Source organism: Apteryx rowi, unplaced genomic scaffold (assembly GCF_003343035.1).
Source record: "Apteryx rowi isolate R43461 unplaced genomic scaffold, aptRow1 scaffold_133, whole genome shotgun sequence".
NCBI lineage: Eukaryota > Metazoa > Chordata > Aves > Apterygiformes > Apterygidae > Apteryx > Apteryx rowi.
In genome coordinates this window covers 1,508-20,189 of record NW_020447564.1, presented here as the reverse complement: position 1 = coordinate 20,189, position 18,682 = coordinate 1,508, and the positions used below count along the sequence as shown (strand labels likewise).

General features: G+C 41.2%; 1 protein-coding gene across 1 annotated transcript; it reads left to right on the top strand.

The window, feature by feature from the left end:
- The first annotated feature begins 478 nt into the window (after positions 1 to 478).
- LOC112961517 (tyrosine 3-monooxygenase-like) lies at positions 479 to 13,827 on the top strand. Its single transcript, XM_026056809.1, has 6 exons — positions 479 to 508; positions 2,101 to 2,275; positions 5,100 to 5,188; positions 8,501 to 8,568; positions 9,906 to 9,956; positions 13,668 to 13,827. The coding sequence occupies exons 1-6, from the start codon at positions 479 to 481 to the stop codon at positions 13,825 to 13,827; spliced, it is 573 nt and encodes a 190-aa protein (XP_025912594.1).
- The last annotated feature ends 4,855 nt before the right edge of the window (positions 13,828 to 18,682 follow it).

The window sequence follows — 18,682 nt, the reverse complement described above, 5'->3', positions numbered from 1 at the left end:
AGCTGTGGGGCACATCAGGAATGGCTCTGTCTGCAATGGGAATACAGAGCAATGGTCCTCCCTGTGGGCCTGTCTGTTGGCTTTTCTCAGGAGTCCAAGCTCACCTGAACTTGGGGTAGGAAGACACAGACACTCAGATCCAGTAACATGTTTACACATGACAAGGGATGCCCTGCGCTGGCAGGAGCAGAGCTGAATTCCCCCTATATGTGCCCTGCCAACCATGAGGAGTATGGACCCTGTTTTTTTTGAGCAGCTATTTCGCTAGCTGCAAAAATCATGACAGAAACAAGCACTGCATGATTTCCAGTAGTGGAGCTTAGCCCAGAGACAGCACTCAGCCACTGTGGGCCTGGGTCAGGACAGGCCAGATCCTAAGGGCAGGAAAAGCTCAGCAGTAGGCAGAGAGCTTTGACTCTGGCTCATGTCTTGGATGGGATTAGGAGCTGGGGAAGGACCCTTTTGATTCCCCAGGGGCATGGCCAACTCAGAGAGGGCCCCCAGTGGGGTAAGAGAGGAGGGGAAGGAAGGGCAATCTCAGACATGGGGCAGGGCGGTCCAGAATGGGAAATCTAAAAGGGGCTCAGGCGAACTGCCTCTTCAACCCATCCCCGGTGGTGAATGGTTTTCAGACACTTTCAAACAGAGTGGGAAAGCCCCACTTTGAAGTTACCCAGAGAGAGGGGGTTATCTTGGGCTCTTGCGCACAACCTAAGCAGGCAATTTCCCTTGATGTGCCTGGCATAGCCAACATAAATGTCCCCACACCTCATGCAGTAGGGAACAGCTCCCCTTGCTGCTGTCTGGCAGCTGTGTTCACACCATCCGCATAGACCCACTGCAACTCCACTCCCACCGCATCTCCTGGCCATTATCCTGGGACTAACACTCACATCCTCAGGCAGTTTCCACTCAACAGTGGGCAATCTCAATCTGCTCCCCTGACTTCCAATGAAGACTGACTTTGTGGGGATCCCAGCCTGAAGTGGGGAGACCAGCAAGGAGAAGGAGATATGCGGCACAGAGTCCTTGAACAGGCGAGACAGTCTGGACTACAATGAGGAGGATGGAAGAGCCACTCTCATCCTGACCTTCACCCTCTGCAATGTGAGGAAGACTGAGCTCTCTGGGGCAGCCAAAACCCTTGAGGTACAGACCCCAGCACCTGCTTGCCATTCCCTTCCTCCATCAAGGCCCTCTTTTCCACTCTTACTGCATTCTCCTCTCCCACCCTGTATCTGCCCATCTTTAACCCTTCTCCCTCTCCTTTCCTGTGCTCTTGAGTTATCCTCCACTTGCTTTCCCACTTCCCCATTGTCCCTGTTATGCTACTAGTTGCTCAGAGAGGTTGGCTGACCTCTCCAGGTAAAGGAGAGTGTGCTGGAGGTAGGGAGCAGCTGGACATAGTTATTTAGAAGAACCACTGTTTTACGTAAGGGCTGTATGGTCAGAGCAGATATCAGTCTAATATTTCTTTCAAGCAGTTATGGTGACCAGCCATCACTAAACAACAAGCCAACATTTCAAGTATGAGTACTTCAAATTGATTGAGAGGATGTTAGGAGCCAATAAATTTTCTGTGAGTGTTTGGCAGGGAATACAGAGAATACAAGAGCTGTAAACCATACAGGCATTATAAATTCTGGGCACATGAAGCATCCCTACCAGGTGCTCAATCTTTTCTGGGAAAATGAATAACTCAAAAGAAAAGTATTGCATTTTTTGCTTATTTTTAGTTGTTTGCAATTATTTAATGATTATGGTATTATTATACATCAATAGATCTCCTTTCAATCTGCCAGGCTCTCAGAGTTACCCAGTCACTCATTTGCTATTTCTGCCCAGATGAAATGCCACAGTCAACAGTATCTCATCTTTCATCTCCATCTATCGCTACCTAATTCTACAGCGTTTAATCTTTAGCTCTGCATGTGTTTTAGCTACTTCTAAACTGTGCCTTGCTAGGTTCCAGTGCTTAACATGTACTTCTTGTTAAGACCTCTTTTAGCCACTTTGTAAAGACGTTAGAAGCGTATCTAGACTTACTTGGCTTTTCAGTCCTTGGAGAAGCTTCACCATGTTAACATCTGGCTCTTGCAGACGTTTGAAACCCAGATCCATCACTTCGAAACCAGACAAGCCAAAAAGCCCAAGAACTCCGCTGATGACTTTGACATTTTTGTTGAATGTGAAGTTCGTAGTGCTGATGTTAGTATCCTTATCACCTCCTTAAAAAGAATAGCAGAGGATGTGAAAATTAGCAGAGAAGACAAAGGTAAGAAACGTATGCATCTGATAATGCTGTTTTGGTTCTTTTGGGGGGGTATTTTTTAGTGTTAGCTTAATAGTATTTTAGTAGTCTGGAATAGTAGTATTTTACTAATAGTAAAATAGTATTTCAATTAGTCCGGAAAGCAGGTGCACATGTATTCGCTTTCCTTCAGTGCATGACTGTTTTCCCTGAATTGGGACCATTTCCATCAGTGTGAAAAGACAGCCACTTCAACAAGGCTGGGGAACTGGGTGAAAAAAGTGTCGGAACACTTTTCCAGCCAGAGGGGAGATGACAAAGAAAGAGCAGCAAAACAAAAAGCTCAGGAGAAATTGCGGTGGTCTGTTTATGGTGTCTTGGCTCCTGCCATCTGGATCTAGTAGGACTCTTTAGAGGTAGATTGCTCCGTAACGGAAAGGAGCAGAATGCCACCAGCTGGGAGAAGCTTTCAGAGTGCAGGAGGGAGGGAGAGTCACCAGTGAGCCTGCAGGTCCTGGGCAGATGGGGAGAAGCAGAGAGGCAAGGGATGTTCTTCTTGCAGGGAGCAGATCCACTGCCAAGCCTTGCGTAGCAGAGCATCAGACATTTTTCTTGTGTAGAGGTTGTGCAACTTCTAAGATTCCAGTTTAAGAACAATATTTCCCTCTGGCAAAATGCTGCAAGTGGCTACTACACTGCCTGGACTGTATTTGAGTCACCATCCTTACTGGTCAGCAGCACGGAAAGTGGGTTTGCCAAAGGCAAAGGCATTTGTCCTTTTTACAGGCAGTATGGGACGGCTGAGTACAACAAACTGTTCGAGACCTTTTAGATGGGACTGAGGGGGGACATCAAAAAGGCATCACAGTTGTCAGGGCAACTAGAGAGTGGAAGAGCTTTTTGAAGTTGAAGAGGCATCTCTGGGGTGCTGAGAGGTTTGTGCTTAGAAGAAACTGATAGTTTCAGATGTCCTGGGACTGGGAACTACCAAAAAAACAAGTGGGCGTTAAAAGAGGGCCAGCTTGTTTGTTGGAGCAGGGGAATATTAGGGATATAATTTTCTTCAAATTCCTCTCTGTCTTATGATTTGGAACAACAAGCATAAAACCAGATAGGCTTACTTTGGATCTAATAATGCTAGACTCAATATAGCTGGCATGCAAATGGCAGAACCTTTCTGTTGCTAAGTCAGCTCAATACATCATCACTGCTACATACATCACTGCTTAGTTTGTCAAGAGTCTTTTCTAGGTGTTTCACACCCCAGAACTCAGTAGCACCTTAATGAGTATTTCATTCGATTTTCAAGATGAAAAGGTCAGAGAGTTGCTATCTGCAGCACACAGAGAAACCAAATACGCTTTGGGACCTTAGGTGTGGGCATCAGCAAGGACCAGGGAGCTGGTGGTTTTGGCCTTAGAGCACTTGGTAATGTAGTCCTACTGAGGTTAGTTTGGGGCTGCTAAGGTGCCAGAGGACTTCCAGATTGGGTGACTCCTAGGTCTGCTGTTGGCCCATCTTATTGATGCATCTTACTGAAAGTAGTGATGCATCTTATTGAAAGAGGCTAGTTGCAGCTTCGCTTTCTAGACAGTCTTGCAGACACCTGTGAGAGCATTTTGGTAACTAGGGAGATATCTAAATTGTGTAAACATGCTTACTGGCCAGTAATAAATTTACTGGGAGACTGTAAGTGTGTAAATTTTGTGTATCTGCTTTCATATGAGATTCCAGCTTCTGCATGGATCTTTTTTTTTTCCCCCTACATGGGCTTTTTATTTTTTTCTTTGGAGTTTTTAGGTGAGCCATCCAGGTTCTCCCAGGTGGTTTTCTGAGGGACAGTCCTTGGGGGGGATCAGGATTCTCCTCAGAGAGTTCTGGATCAAACTAAGGGGGAAAACTTTGTCATTTTGGGGCCAAAGGGCTCCTTCAGACATTTCACATAACTTAGGCTCCTTTTTAGCATTCTCCAGATGGGTCAGCAGCCCTGTACAACAACACTGGCATATATTTGTAGCCCTGTACATTTGCACACTGGCTATGCTTGGATATAGTTTAATATGGCTAAAGCTTAATCTGCCATTCACTCCTGATATGACAGATATGATATCAGATTCAGGTGACTACAGATGGAACTTTTCTCAGCTGTAAAAACTGAGTCTGACCTCAGTATCAGTCTGACCTCAGAAAGTGGCATTAACTTTGTCTTTTTTCAGTTTTTTTCTTTTTATTCTTCAGTTGTAAATATTGGAATTAAAATTAAAACTGGCATACTTTCTGTTTGTTTTAGCCACCAGAAAAAGCTCCCACATCAGGGGAAGGAAACTGTTTGGAAATTCAAATAGTGCTTGATTAGTTTTGCTGAAAAAAATGAAAATGAAAATGAAAGAAAATACCTGAAAAGTCAAAATATACCTTCTTTACATGCTATGTTTTTAAAAATTCCATTTTTCCTTTAAAAACATTTTCACTTTCAAAATTATGAAAATTTAAGACTACTTTTTAGACAAAGTGAAAATATTTTTTAAAATCTGAAAATGTAGAACGAAATATGTTGTGCTGTGTCAAACAGTACATTTCATTTGGCCTAAAATGAAATGTTTTTGCCTTTAAAAATTATTTCTTATAATTAAAATTGAGAGATTACCATTGCAAATTAGCTTCAGATCATTTTTCATCCAGTTTGCCAGTTTGGTCAGTGAACTGGAACTCAGCTACCTACATGTCTCCTTGTTAGATATTCATTGATGAAAAGAAAGCTTGTCAACTTCAATACTGCTTTTATTTTCTTTATCTTTTCAAAATTAGTTGATCCCATCTCATTTAGCTCCTGCTGCTTTCTCTTCAGTGCCCTGGTTCCCCAGAAAAATCCAAGATCTGGACAAGTGCCACCATCTGGTCACCAAGTATGACCCCAGTTTGGACAATGGCCACCCTGTAAGTTTGAAGTCACTGTTAGTTCATTTTATCTCAGAAAGAAACTCTCTATGCAGAAATTTTTGTAAGGAGAATTTCAGAGATAAAGAAATACTCAGGAAAAGTCACTAAAGGAAAAGACAGATAATAAAGACTGATCTTCAGCGGAATTAGGGATGGCAGAATGAATAACCTAATAATGAAAAATGCTTATGGGCCCTGATTCACCATAGTACGTGATTAACATCAGGCACATGCTGAAGTCCTTTCTATTCAATATATTCTTGAGTATGTGTTTGCACTTCATCATTCAGTTTTAGAAAAACTCTTATTAATTATTTCACCCCTGATATATTTGAAGCATGCCCACTACGTGCTAGGATGATCCACATAACAGGGAAGTTTCCTAGCCTTCTGCATTTTGTCTTTCCTAGGTTATGACCCTTCAGATAGTCCACATCTGCATTTTTACTTTTATACATGCCAGGAATCTCATTCAAGTGCAGATGAATAGGGGATGGCAATGAAGACAAGCAGGAAAGAGCTAGTCGCTAATGAATACCAGGTTCGCAGGTCCTGCAGAGATGAGGATGATGCTTAAATTTACAAACATTGTCCAGACAGAAAAAAAGCTAAATACATGGCAGCACAGATTCTTGGATGTAATACTGGAACTGAGATTTAAATGTGATTGGAGAAGCTGAGATAAACACCTGAATTTTATACTGGAAATAAGTTGCAAAGACTGTATCCTTATTTACATCTGACTTCTACAAAGGTCCCTAGAGCCAGGATACTGGCACTTTTTGTTGATACTGCTATGTCTGCAAAATATCATTAGAATGTTTGTGATGGGCTTTCCCTTGGTTTCAGACAGTAGGTCTTGTTTATGGTTGGGACACAAAAAGGGCCTTACTCACAGTAATTTTGTACTCGTGGCCCTGTCATAAGCAGAAAATGTAGAGGAGGAAGTGGAAAAATGACCTGTAGAGTCCTGCTCCATTGAGGTAAATTCTAAGGCAAAGCACTGGGAACAAAGAAAGAAAGAAAGGAACAAACAAAAGGGTTTTTCATTAAGAATTTCCAGCTTTGGCATAGAAGAGATATAATAGTTTGATATAAATAAAAAAGGGAGTCCAAAGGGCCATTTGTTGTTTACCAAGGTAGATCTCAGATAATTGTTCTGAAGTTTTCTGTAAAAATCACTACAGAAGTGATGCATGAAAAGGAAAACAAAACAAAACCCAGACTGCACTGGAAAGTTCAAAGAAGATTTAGATGAGTGACAACAGAATCTACAACAGAATCTATTTTATTCTTCCCTTCCTTAAGTGTCTAAATTCTGTTTAGACTCTTTTATTAACCAACACAGTGTTAATGATGTTCTAATCTGTCTATTAGAGAAATAGACTGAATTCTTTTTCTTTCATTTCTGCTGAGCTTTGTACAGTTCTGTGTGGTACAGAAGTCTTTCCAGGTCCACCTTCTATTTTGAGAATGATTTATGAAACTAGAATACTCTAGAGACCTTTATATCCTCCTTAGCCAGGATTTCTTTCATTCTTCTTCACATCTCTTTCTCATAGAAGCAATCCAGGTATTAGCTTATCTTGTTCCTGAACCATCTCTGAGGTTGCTTCTAATGAGCTAAATGAATGCACACTAGGACTGATCTGAATCAGACTAAGTCTCACTCCTCCTTTGTCAAATGGAAGGTGTGAGCATCAAAGAGGGTGCAAGAAAACACCAGCGAAGCAGAGTTACCAAAGTACAGAGTGGGGATATATCTGCACTGCATAGTGCAGTGCAATGCAGAAATACCTAAACTAGCTTGAAAAAATTTTTCTCAGGCACTGGAAATCATCTGCCTGTGCCAGGATGGAGCACCATTCAGGCTCATCGACTGTGCTGCTGAGCAAAGCTCAACACAGGGAAAAGGAACAAATGCACTGATATACAGCTGGCTCTCCAGAGATTTTGCATATGCATTTATTACCAAATATGCGGGTTGGGCTGTCCATCCCAATGGCTCCATTTTACTCTCTCATGTCTCTTTAATAGCAAAAAAAAGCAAACCAGTGACCCTGGGGCACCAGTTGCTGGGGCACCCTGACACTTGGCTATGGTCTCTGGTGCTCCCTCGGGGAGGCTGCTGCTGTTCAGAGCATGAGTACAGAGCTCTGTGCAGGGCAGGGATAAAACAGAGAGATCATAGCATTGACACGAGTCTGAACCAGTGGCTTTTCCATGTGTTTTGCATGGACATGTTACAGCTACTGACAAGCAAGGATGGCATCTGAATGAATATATTATCCGTAACACATGACAAAAGTAAATATGCTCTTGGGATCCAGTTCTTCCCTCAGATTCACACACACAATACTCATTAACTGCAGTATTACTGGCATTATTGCTACACTGAAAATTATGTGAATAAACCTAAGGGAGAAATTTGGCTTGTAGTATGCAAAATGGTTCCAGTAAATTCTTTATTTTAGAATAATAAATATTTGTACAGTGATGCTGATCAACACAGCTTTGTGAGTTATATTTGTAACGCAGTGCCAGATTTCAGATTTTATTCTTATTATGAATTGTGTAAAATTCAAAGGGATTTGATTCCACATGTCTGTTCATATTTAGTAGCTGGAAAACCCTGCTTGAATCTCAATTTCTAGTAAATCCAGAGGGGAAAAAAGAACTTATCTAGTAAACTGCCTCTTTGAACAGATACCACTGAATCCATCTTTACTTTAACATAACATGGTAAAAAAAAGGGTAGGAGATTCAGCTGAATGCCTATACTTTCTATAGATTCAGTGATGGTTCTAATGATTTTTGGCTGGTGAGGACCCCTTCTTCTTCCAAAACACAGGTTATTGCGCAGGCATAGTGTACTTCCTCTGCTGAGGTAGTGCCAAGCTTATGTCCATTGCAGCCCTGTGCTATCACCTTCATACTTAGCACACGAGAGAAGTGACTCAGACTCTAAGTTCTTCCCCAGATGAAGAGATGTCCCTAATCCAATAGCATTTTTAATGTGATCTTCACTTAATTTGACTGTAAGTGTAATGATCAGTGATGTAGTATTTACAAACAGCTCAAAATCTTCCCACCAAGCCATGTTACTTTCCTTTCTGGTCACAGGCCCAAAATTTTCAGCAAAATGTCACAGATGTAACTGAGTACAGACTTTGGCTTGCTCTATTTATAAGACTCAAGTTCATTGCTTCGGTGAAAACAACTGAACTGAGGCCTAGTCATTTTGAATGTTTCTGTCAGCCAGAAATTTCTCTTAATGTAAAACTTTTTTTGAAAATTTTTCTAACTCAGGGATACACAGACCCAGAGTACAGAGAACGAAGGTCATTCTTTGCTGATCTTGCCTTCAACTACAGAGTGTAAGTATAAGGCTGCTGAGGAGACACTTCAGCTTTCAATGTGCGCTTTCAGACATCTTCATGTGCAAGAAATATCAGAGACTTAATGCTTTGTCAATGTATCTATGGGGCTGTCTGTTGGAAAGCAAAGCTTAGCCAGAGAAACTTTTGCTCCATAAAAAGCGGACGTTTTCCAGAACATAACAGATACATCTTAAGATAAAACGTTAGGATTGCATTCATATCTCTTTCAGCGCTGCATTTTGTGTTAGCCAAGGTAATTTCTCCATATGGCTCTTTCATTTCAACTGTGTAATTCCTTCCAGGACTAACTCCTGAACTAGGGATAATCCTTTTCATGGAACCGTAAGGAACAAGTGTACTGTATAGGAACATATTTTTGACAAAGAAAAGCAATTTACCATTTTTATTATTTGCTTGATAAAATGTCTCTGGCCATGTACATTAACATTGCACACCAAATTTTCCCTGACCTGAACAACCCTGTCAGGGAAACAGGGGGAAAAGGCTTATCTAACAGAAAGAGGGAAAAAGTCTAGAAAACTCTCATTTATCATGTGGACAATTGAAAATGTCCCATCATTCTGTGTAAAACTTCACCAGAATCATACTGCTATCTGATAGAGTTACTTAGATGTATAGGTGGAATTGGTTGTGGATTATTGGTCTCGTGGTGTTCAAGAGCTGGTGAAATCTCCCAGATCAGAAGATCCTGAAAGACATCTATTTGATTGCAAATTTCTCATTGCCACCATATATCAAAGCTAGTCCAAGTTCTCCAGCAAGACTGGGAGGGTTGCAGGTGCAAGACCATGTCACATGACAAAACAGTACAAAAGTACACACTGAACTGACAGAGCTACAGAAGAAGAAGCAATGAGAAAGAGAAGATAAGGTCACCCATGAAGAGAAGTTACTGACAAACAAGCAGCGTATGTCTGGACAGCTCTTCACTGGTGAGTTTTTGAGTCCTTCTTTATGATAATACTGTGTCGATGACGTTCCAGGGATGGACCCTCCAGGTGCACACACAGTGTTTTTGTTGCTAGATTGCCATCAGTAGAGGTAAGGGTAAGCCTTAAGGCCTCCTTTTTCTTCTATCAAGCAGAACATGGCTCTCTTTCTTACCATATCCCTCTGCTTTCTCACCACACTGGAACAGAGGAAAACATATACACATTAAAATCTAACAAGATAAAGAAGTTTAGTATGTACTATTTTGTCGTCTCTGTCTTCATTACAGCAAATATTCATGGTACAGGCAAAGAAAATAATACCTGGAAACTGAACTTGAAACCCACTTTAGAAACATGCATTGTTTCCTCTCTTTTTCATAGGGGAGAATCTTTGCCTCACATTGAGTACACAGCACAAGAGACTGCAACTTGGTGAGTTCGTTATTTATACTCTGGCTCCTGGGCCATTCCCGGGTGGGCAGTTCCCTCATAGAGTGTGGCTAATCCAGTGTTCATAGGATAGACTGGCCTTCCCTGTTCTTCTCCTGGAAGCCTTCGTGCCTGTTAACTTCAATAAGCATCTTTCTCCAGAACTGAGGGTAGAAGAGATTTTGGAGTGTTCTTCCAGGGTGCATTACTTCACTGTAAAAAGCTTTTTTGAGGTTGTATGAAATGACGGGCAAGCTACTTTCACATGGGTTCAGCATTTCTTAATTAGGAATTTGTTTCTCTTGAAGCTTTGCCACTCAAAAAAAAAAGTTCCAAAAAAATCATTCAGTTCAAAGTATGTTTGCAAACTTTACATGAAATATGTCTTAGATTTGGAAGAAAGCAGAATTCTTATTTCACAAACTTCTGTTTCCATTTTCTTCAGCTATCTTTTACAAATCTCAGTAAGTAGCAATAATTACATATTTGTATGATACTACAAACATAACTATGTCCAAATGTCCCAGCTAAGGTCCCAGGGTCATGCAAGGTACCACATATGCACATAATAATAAGAAGGAGCCTTTGTTCAGAGGAGTTTATGATCTAAATGGAAAGGCAGCCTAAAGGTGTGAGAAAGGAAGAATGATGGCCACATTTTATAGCTGTGGAACTGAAAAAGTGAAAGCTTAAGTGACTTGCCCAAAATTACACAGGAAGTTTGTGTCAGAGCCAGGAATTAAATTCATATATTAGAAGGCTTATGCCAGAATCTCAATGACAGGGCCATCCCATCTTTTTCAGTGGTTATTTTCTTTTAAATAAAGTCTACTGTGCCATAGAAATCATGAGGGGTGTTGCCCACAGTCACAGAGAAACCTTGGGTCTAACTCACCGAAGTGGTCACATTTTTTATTAAGCACAAATAGTAGGTTTTTACAGCATCTTTCAGTTGTCAAAGATTGATGGTCAGTGTCATGTGCCTGATTGCTACCATCAGCCAACAATCTTGGCATGGGATGGTGTGTGGGAATGTCATATTTAAGAAAATTTAATTTTGTGTTCTTTCCTGTTTTTCTATTTTGTTGCCAACCTCCGTCATTCCAGCCCTTCTCCACCTAGAATTAGTCCCAGTGTGGTAACTCCTTTTAAAGGACTATCTGCCCATTTCCCCAAAGAGCCAGCCCCAGCAACCTAGGTTTTCTTGTTATGTAAAGCTGTTTCCAAAATTAGACCTCCCAATGGTTATTACAGCTCCCTAGGGCTGTGCCCTGAGGTCAGCTGCATTACAGCACAACTTAATTGAGCACAGTCAGGAACAGGAAATTTGTACCCCAGACTAAATTCCCCTTGGTGTTCACTCTGAAGAGTTGTTGGATGCCTTCAGTTTGTAGCAACATGATAATAAAAATGAAAACTAATCAAGTGCAGAAATATGAGTTTCAGAAAACAGAGGGTACAGATGAGCTGAGTTTCTGTTTTCAAGCAGATTTCTTGGAAGGCCATGAAACTAACTAGTCATAAAAGATGCCTTATGGATAAAAGATATGACAAGAAAAAGGGAGAATCTAGGACAAAATTATGGGGATGCACCTGTCACATCTTTGTAATGAAGCTGAACAAAGCCACTTTTTTTCTGAACAGAATAAGGAAATTTATGTAAAATAAAGGCATTGTCTTTAAAGTCTTTTAAGTGGCTGGCTCTGTTGTTTGTTGTGAGGCTTCTTTCTGGAGTCTTTCATAGTCTGCACTTCCAGCACTTCTGTCTTTCTGTCCCTGGACTGGCTGACCATTAGGCAGCAGCTTAATGGTCCTCTAATTGCAGAGACAGCTGAAGCTGAAAGCAGTGTGACGATAAAGCACACACTTTACCAAATCCTCAGCCAGGGTCACTACTTTTTTTTTTTTCTTCTTCTTTTTTTCCTATATACACACATAGAGATCCCAACTGAGAATACATTCCTGGACTTCACTTTTTTTGTTTGTTTGTTTGTTTTAGAGATAGAAAAGACCAAGAACAGATTTCATTTCATTCTACTTCAGTCACCTAAAAGATGGTTCTTTACTCTAGGGCTCTTTTATAATCAGACTAGCACCTCCAGACAGTGACTCATCCCACCTATTTAAGACACTACATCAGGATAAGTTAAACTGCCCTCTGGAAATACCTGCTTCTCTCCATTCACTATATAGTGAACTTAGATGACTGTCTTAGAGGTGCTTAGAAATGAGGGATGCTTAACTTTGGGTAACTCAAATTAGGCGAGATGAACGCCCCCATGAGCAGGGCTATACAGGACTGAGACAGGACATGTATATTTTTGTCAGGAATTCAACAGGGGCTCTAAAGCAAGCTCACTGCTAGTCTATGAAACTGCCTACATTTCTGTGGTAGTCAATGTTTGGACGCACAGTAGAGTGTTTTAACTTTGATAAAAGAGAATTTATGTGAAAATTCTTCAAGCAGATGTAAATAAGCCCGTATTTTCTAGACTTTAGTCTGGGCCTGAACTGTGTTCTGGTTTAGATCCTATGCAATCCCACTGAAGTCAGTATTATTCAATGGGGAATAGACCAGGGCAACATTTGAACTCTAATGCTCAGTTTTTCCTAATTCTTCAGTGGAAATGGCCCAGTCTCCTACAGCTTTTGCAATAGTGGCAGCAGCCACTGTTTCCATCTGTTCTTTTATTTTTGTCCCTATGTACCCTTCCCCCTTCCTTCTGGTTCATTACTCCCACACTGTGTAAGACATTTGTACAAATGGAGAGAGCCATTACCAGGGAAAAAAAAAAACCACCAATACAAAAACAGCAAAAGGTCTTTTTTTTTTTTAGCCAGCATTTCCAAGAATGATCTCAATTTTCATAAAACAATGTTTATAAATTTGCTAACACCCTAGGGCCATGTCCAAACAAAAATAACCATTTCTATAAGGTTCTTTGCCATCCTATTACTACTTGTTTATCTTGAAACAGCTAAATATATTTCAAACCACAGTTCCGGATCCAAGCACCATCAAATCTAGGAGAAGCTTGAAGCCTGTGCCCAAATCTGGTTATATATATTTTTCTTCAGCTGGTCTCTTTCTTTGTAAAGGGCTAAACGCTTCAAGTTGTCATGCCTTTCATATACATAGTCCATGCCAGGCATTTTGAACTACAAGAGTAAGAACCTCTTTGCCTGTACAGATGTTACACTTCAGTATCAGAAAAAGTGTTGTTTTAGGAGGAGGCTAGTAGGAGTCAAATATGGGTTAGGAGTCAGCATGGAGAGAGAGCATTTCAAGTTGTACCTTTTTTATATAGATTAGAGAATATCTGGCTCATTCCCATCACTAAATAGTCTAATGCAAAGAGGGTCACAGCCTCACCTTCTTCCCTGTAACTCCCCTCGAGCCTCTGACACCCTTATTCCTAAGCAGGGAAAGCTTCTAAATTGGGATTAGAGCTCCTTTACATTTAATGAGGTTTTGCGAAGGGATAAAGCAGATCTGCTGAACAGAACCCACCTTCTGAAGGGACGAGGAAACAAAAACCCTCTACGCCTTGCTCTACATCTAGGCACTAACTTCCAAGCACCATGTGTTCTCAGTTTGGTTTTTAGGACAGTTGCCTGTGCTGGGGGTTTACACCTCTCTGGGAACCTGTAACTATGGCAGAGAAGTACTGCTTTTACTGAGGTGGGTCACACTGAATGGCTTTTGCTTTTCAGGAAAGAAGTCTACAGGAAGCTGAGCAGCCTCTACCCTACTCACGCCTGTAAGCAGTATCTGGATGCTTTCCAACAGCTGGAGAAATACTGTGGCTACAGAGAAGACAACATACCTCAACTTCAGGATGTCTCCAGATTTTTAAAAGGCCAGTCGTTATGAGCCATGGCTTATTTTAGGGTTTCTTGGATACCTATGTACACCACACACACAGAGATCTGTCTTGTGGGACCCAAATTGTTGAGCAGAGTGGATTTGCTGTTGGAGTTCCCTCATGTGAAGTGATCTGTAGCACAGAGGGGACATTACTACAAGGCATATCTAGGGACCAAGCTGCAACTGAGTTTGTGCTTGCTTTGCAAGTGGCTGCAGATGGTGTACCTCTAACTGGCTAGCAACACTGTCGCCCTGGCAGTATGCTGGTCAGCATGACTTTGCCACCCAATTTTTCTACAGGGTAGGCTGTATTTTATCTTGCTGTAACTATGCTCCTAGTGAGACCCAAACACAGGCAGAGATACATACCTCTCATGTCTGCTTTTTCCTGATGCTCAAGACAGAATGGCAACGTGTGGCAATCTGCTCTTGAGGAGCATGATTTCCAGAAGGTCCTGCTAGTTGCTACAAAAGCAGCTGCTTTGCGACACCACTGCTTCTTGCTGTATCTGTAGCCCCATATGCCAGGCTGAACTGTTTGTATTTAGCATGTGACTCACACAGCAGCAGAAAGGCCACAGTGCTGTTCTGTGAATGCACGAGGATGCGGCCTCAGATGGAAGGGCACGTGGGAGCCCAAGGCTGACCTACCTGCTATTAGTGAGGGGCTGCCTGGCAGAAGGCAGGGGAGAAAGAGAGTCTGCATTATTTTTATGAGGCCATAAGCTGGATGCATTCCCAAGGCTGGGTACTTCATGTCAGCCAGCTGACTTATCAAGGATAATTAAGGAGAGGCAGCCTTTGAAACCTTCTTGCTCCTTCATCACCCACAAGGATATATTCCAGAGAGCTGAGAACACTTGCTCACTATGGTGAAACAAACAAACAAATAAACAATGTAGCTTAAATAAATTCAATTTGAATCCAGCATTCAGGGAATCAAGTGAATTGCTCCTTGTATCAATAAGTGATACAAGTAAGTTTTCTTAACCTTTCTTTTGCTGAAAATGTTTCAAAGACATTGTCATCTTCAGGGATTCTTAAGCCACTGGGGACAAATTTTTAATTGCACTTATAGTGTAAAGGAATGGAGGGTTGGGAGATGAAAAGCATCTCTCATGGGCTTACCAGCACCATCCCATTCAGCTGCAGAAACCTTTATCTGTGGGCTGAGGAGGTTGCCAGGACCAGAAGTGAATGGAATTAGAGCATAATGCGTCATTTCCGACATCATATAAAATCCAGATCCCTCCATGCTTTTCTCTCTCTCTCTTTACTTTTTGCCTTACTTGAGCCCCATCTTGGTAACTTTTACACATCCCTTTAGGGTGACTGTCCTAAATCATTACTCTGAGTAGTCAAAAAAAAAAAAAAAAACTGCAGTAAAATAAAAATCCTGTTTAGCAGAAGTTTTAGTTTTTTGTGTTTTCCCTTCTACTAAACTATCCATCTTACTTCCCTCTTATACTAACTGGGCTTATAATTTTTTTTCTCATGAAGCAGCTGATCTCATCTTATCTCATCTTATACAGTAGCTGATAGCAGGGACCTAGAGAAATCACGTGATGCTCATCTGATTACTAATGACATTCATATCCTCTAACTGAATCAGCTGATTTCAGAGTGGGAGAATTTAGGACAATGTAAGAGCATCCCATCATGTTACTATTTTTCGTTGTTCATGTTGATTGACAGGATTTGATTCCCTGAAGTCTGGGCCTGCTCAGTTCTTTAGTAGACTCTGGTTCTAAATTTTCTCTTTGCCATACAAATTGTCCTGAGGGTGTGTGTGGGGGGGAAGCAGTAAAAATGGTCATTCTGAAAATTCTGCTAATGATAGCTGAGAAGATGTTCACAGTGGATTTCATTTCACCTGCTATAAACACAGGATGTCTGGTGCAAACTAATCATTCAAACTACTTCTCTAATTGGACATGAGAATCAGGTGCCCTGGAAGGTGTTTATTCCATCCTGGGACAGGTGTCTAAGGTAAACCAAAAGAATAGTTCTCTGGAGCACTGGTCTCACCCTCCTTAAACTGTAGATAAAGCCTAGATATCTAGCTTAGAAGTTTTGTAAAAGATTAAGCATAGATGGAACAAACTTAAGAACTATTTTTACAGCTAGACACAATGCAGAGTAGCTAAGCTATTGTCCCAGGGCTTTGAATTGATGTCCTCATTATCAATGATTCTGTCTAAAAAGATCATTTAACCATGCAAAGTACTTTTTAGGGTACTGTAAAGGTTGACATTATTGCAAGATCCCTTTTTCACAGACTCAGTCCAAGTCAGAAACATTTGCAAAGACTTCAAAGCTATGTTTAAGACAGTCTCATGCCAGTCAGCCACTGGATAAGAGTGGGGTTTATAAGGATTTCTTCTGATTTATTACTAATTTGGGTGGCTTTTGCCACAAGCTTCAGCAAGGCCAGAGCTTTTGCTCTTTACAACTAGAATTAATTATGTGCTTAGGCTCCTTCCTGTGTTATGGGTGTGCAGTGCTGCCTTGCCCCAACCAAACTCTAGGTTGTGATGTGTCCCTCAAAATGTCCTGGCGTACAGAGGAACTATATCATCTAATACCTCCCACGTGGAGATGCATAGTACATTTCCTCCCATTGCTGGCTAGCTCTGGGTGAGTGTTGTGAGCCCTGCACTGTCCCACTGTCCTAGTTAGGATCTAAATCCCAGCATGCATCTTCACTGAACACTGCCTCCAATGGACTGGACAATGAGGGTACAGAGAGAGAGGGGAACATGCTGGAGGGAAAATGACCTTGCTATAACCAGATAATCTTCCATCTTCTCTTTACTCAGCAGTGTCTGTGAACTCCGCTGAGCAATTCCTTTTGACTTTAATACAAGCTGACCTACAAGATCTGTCTGGTGTCATCTGGTTTGATCATGAGGTTGGTGTAAATAGAAATGAATTCTACACCATAAGTATTCCATAATTACATAATGGGAAATTAAAGAGTTAACCACATGACATTGTAACATCACAAGTGTTTTTCTCAAGGGTTAACTAAATGAACCTAGGCACTTCTTTCTTTCTAAGAAAGGTGTTTGGACTTAGGCATTCATTGTCCTCCACAGCTGGAAGAAATTATAGCCAGTGAACTCTAGCAAGCTCACACTACAATGCACAGGCCTGTATGTATGAGCTTTCTTAGGCCAAGAATTAAGCCTTACAGATCACTTTAGGTCAACTGTTCAAGACCTTATCTTCAACTCTCTTTGACTTCAGAGGTCTTTGGGCTGCATGTCCCATTATCCACACCCCAATTCTCTACTGATTGCTGATTTTATTGTGCAGTAATAAAACAAAAGTTCAGATTCTGCAAATACTACCTTCAACATATGAGTTTTTCCTACAGCTTTTCAGGCAATTTGCCAAGGCTGTTCCATCAGCAGACTGTCTGATTCACTGGCCTATATTTAAACAAGGGCATCCAAGGGAGCACAAGCTGTAATTTCCATTTCCCTCCTGCTCCTCTGACATGGATATTAAAACAATATAAATTTCCCTAGACTTCTTCAAAACTTCCTTTCAAAACTGAGTTACTTTGGGCTAAATTCTGAGCCTGAGAGAAACGAAAACTGCACCATCTGAAAAATACATTAGACCAGCACAATGCTCTAAGACAACCAGGTTATGAGCTTCTCCAGTTCCTCTGGATTGGCATAGCCCTGCACTGGCCGTAAGGGAGTACTCTTCGTCTGCCAGCTCCTGGCCAGTGCGTAAGGAGACACAGTTGATGGTCTGCCTATCCCCCACAATGCCCTGCTTTCTTAATTGGGTTGGTGGAAGAATAGCAAGCTGCTTTATGGCCCCTTTACATTTCCTCTGGTTGATGCCTTTGCTTAGCATGTGGATGAAGACATAATCTCCATAGATTTATTTGCTGTTGTTCAGCTTTTAGGCTGTTCTGTACCCATTACTTTTGAATTAGGTTCAGCAATAGAAAATAACCATGGCAAACACTAATCACCTAATCCATCATCCTGTCAGGTAGGAGCATTCCTTGCTGTCCACTCTTCTTTGTCCAGTACAGTTTCAGATGTTTTGTGTCACTTGTATTTCTTCAACTCAAGGCTTTCTTTTTTCCTCCCTCCCTCCCTTTCTTTTCTCTCTCTTTCTTTCTTTCTCTCTCTTTCTTTCTCTCTTTGTCTCTCTCTCTTTCTTCCTTCCTTCCTTTCCTCCCTCCCTCCCTGCTTCCCTCCTTCCTTTCTTCCTTTCTTGCACTAGTAGCCAGAGAGAGCAAGACAAGAAATGCTGGAAGAAACATTAAAACCAAACCAAACCAAATCTTGTAAATGGCTTGGTTTCTGGGTGGGATTTTTTTTGTTTGTTTGTTTACATAAAATAAATTAGGTTCCAGGCTTCATGACACAATAGAATATGGATAGGGAAGGGAGAATAAAGCTATTTTTGATTTTTTTAAAATGTTTTATTCCTTAAAGCAGATGAAATGGCATTTATGGGAGCTGGGAATGCAACACATATTTTGAATATAGGACTTCAAAAAGATTATCATTGGCTCTCTTTTAAAGCAGTGATTTTCAATTTTCTTAGCTTTACAGACCACCAACATGTTTCACATGGAAATGCAGATTATGTATTCTGCTGACCATAGGACTGATCATTTTGTTAGTCATCTCTCACAGACCCTTTCATAGTAATGCAGGAATGCCTGAGCCAACACTGATAGCACAGGTTGAAATCATGATGCAAAACTTTGTATTATTCTGACCTGTTCTATGGACCTACGCAAAGCAAAACACATATGATCACATCACTGCAAGAGTGTGTAGTTACTTCTAGACGAACATCATGGTGAAAAAATCAGAGGGGAAAA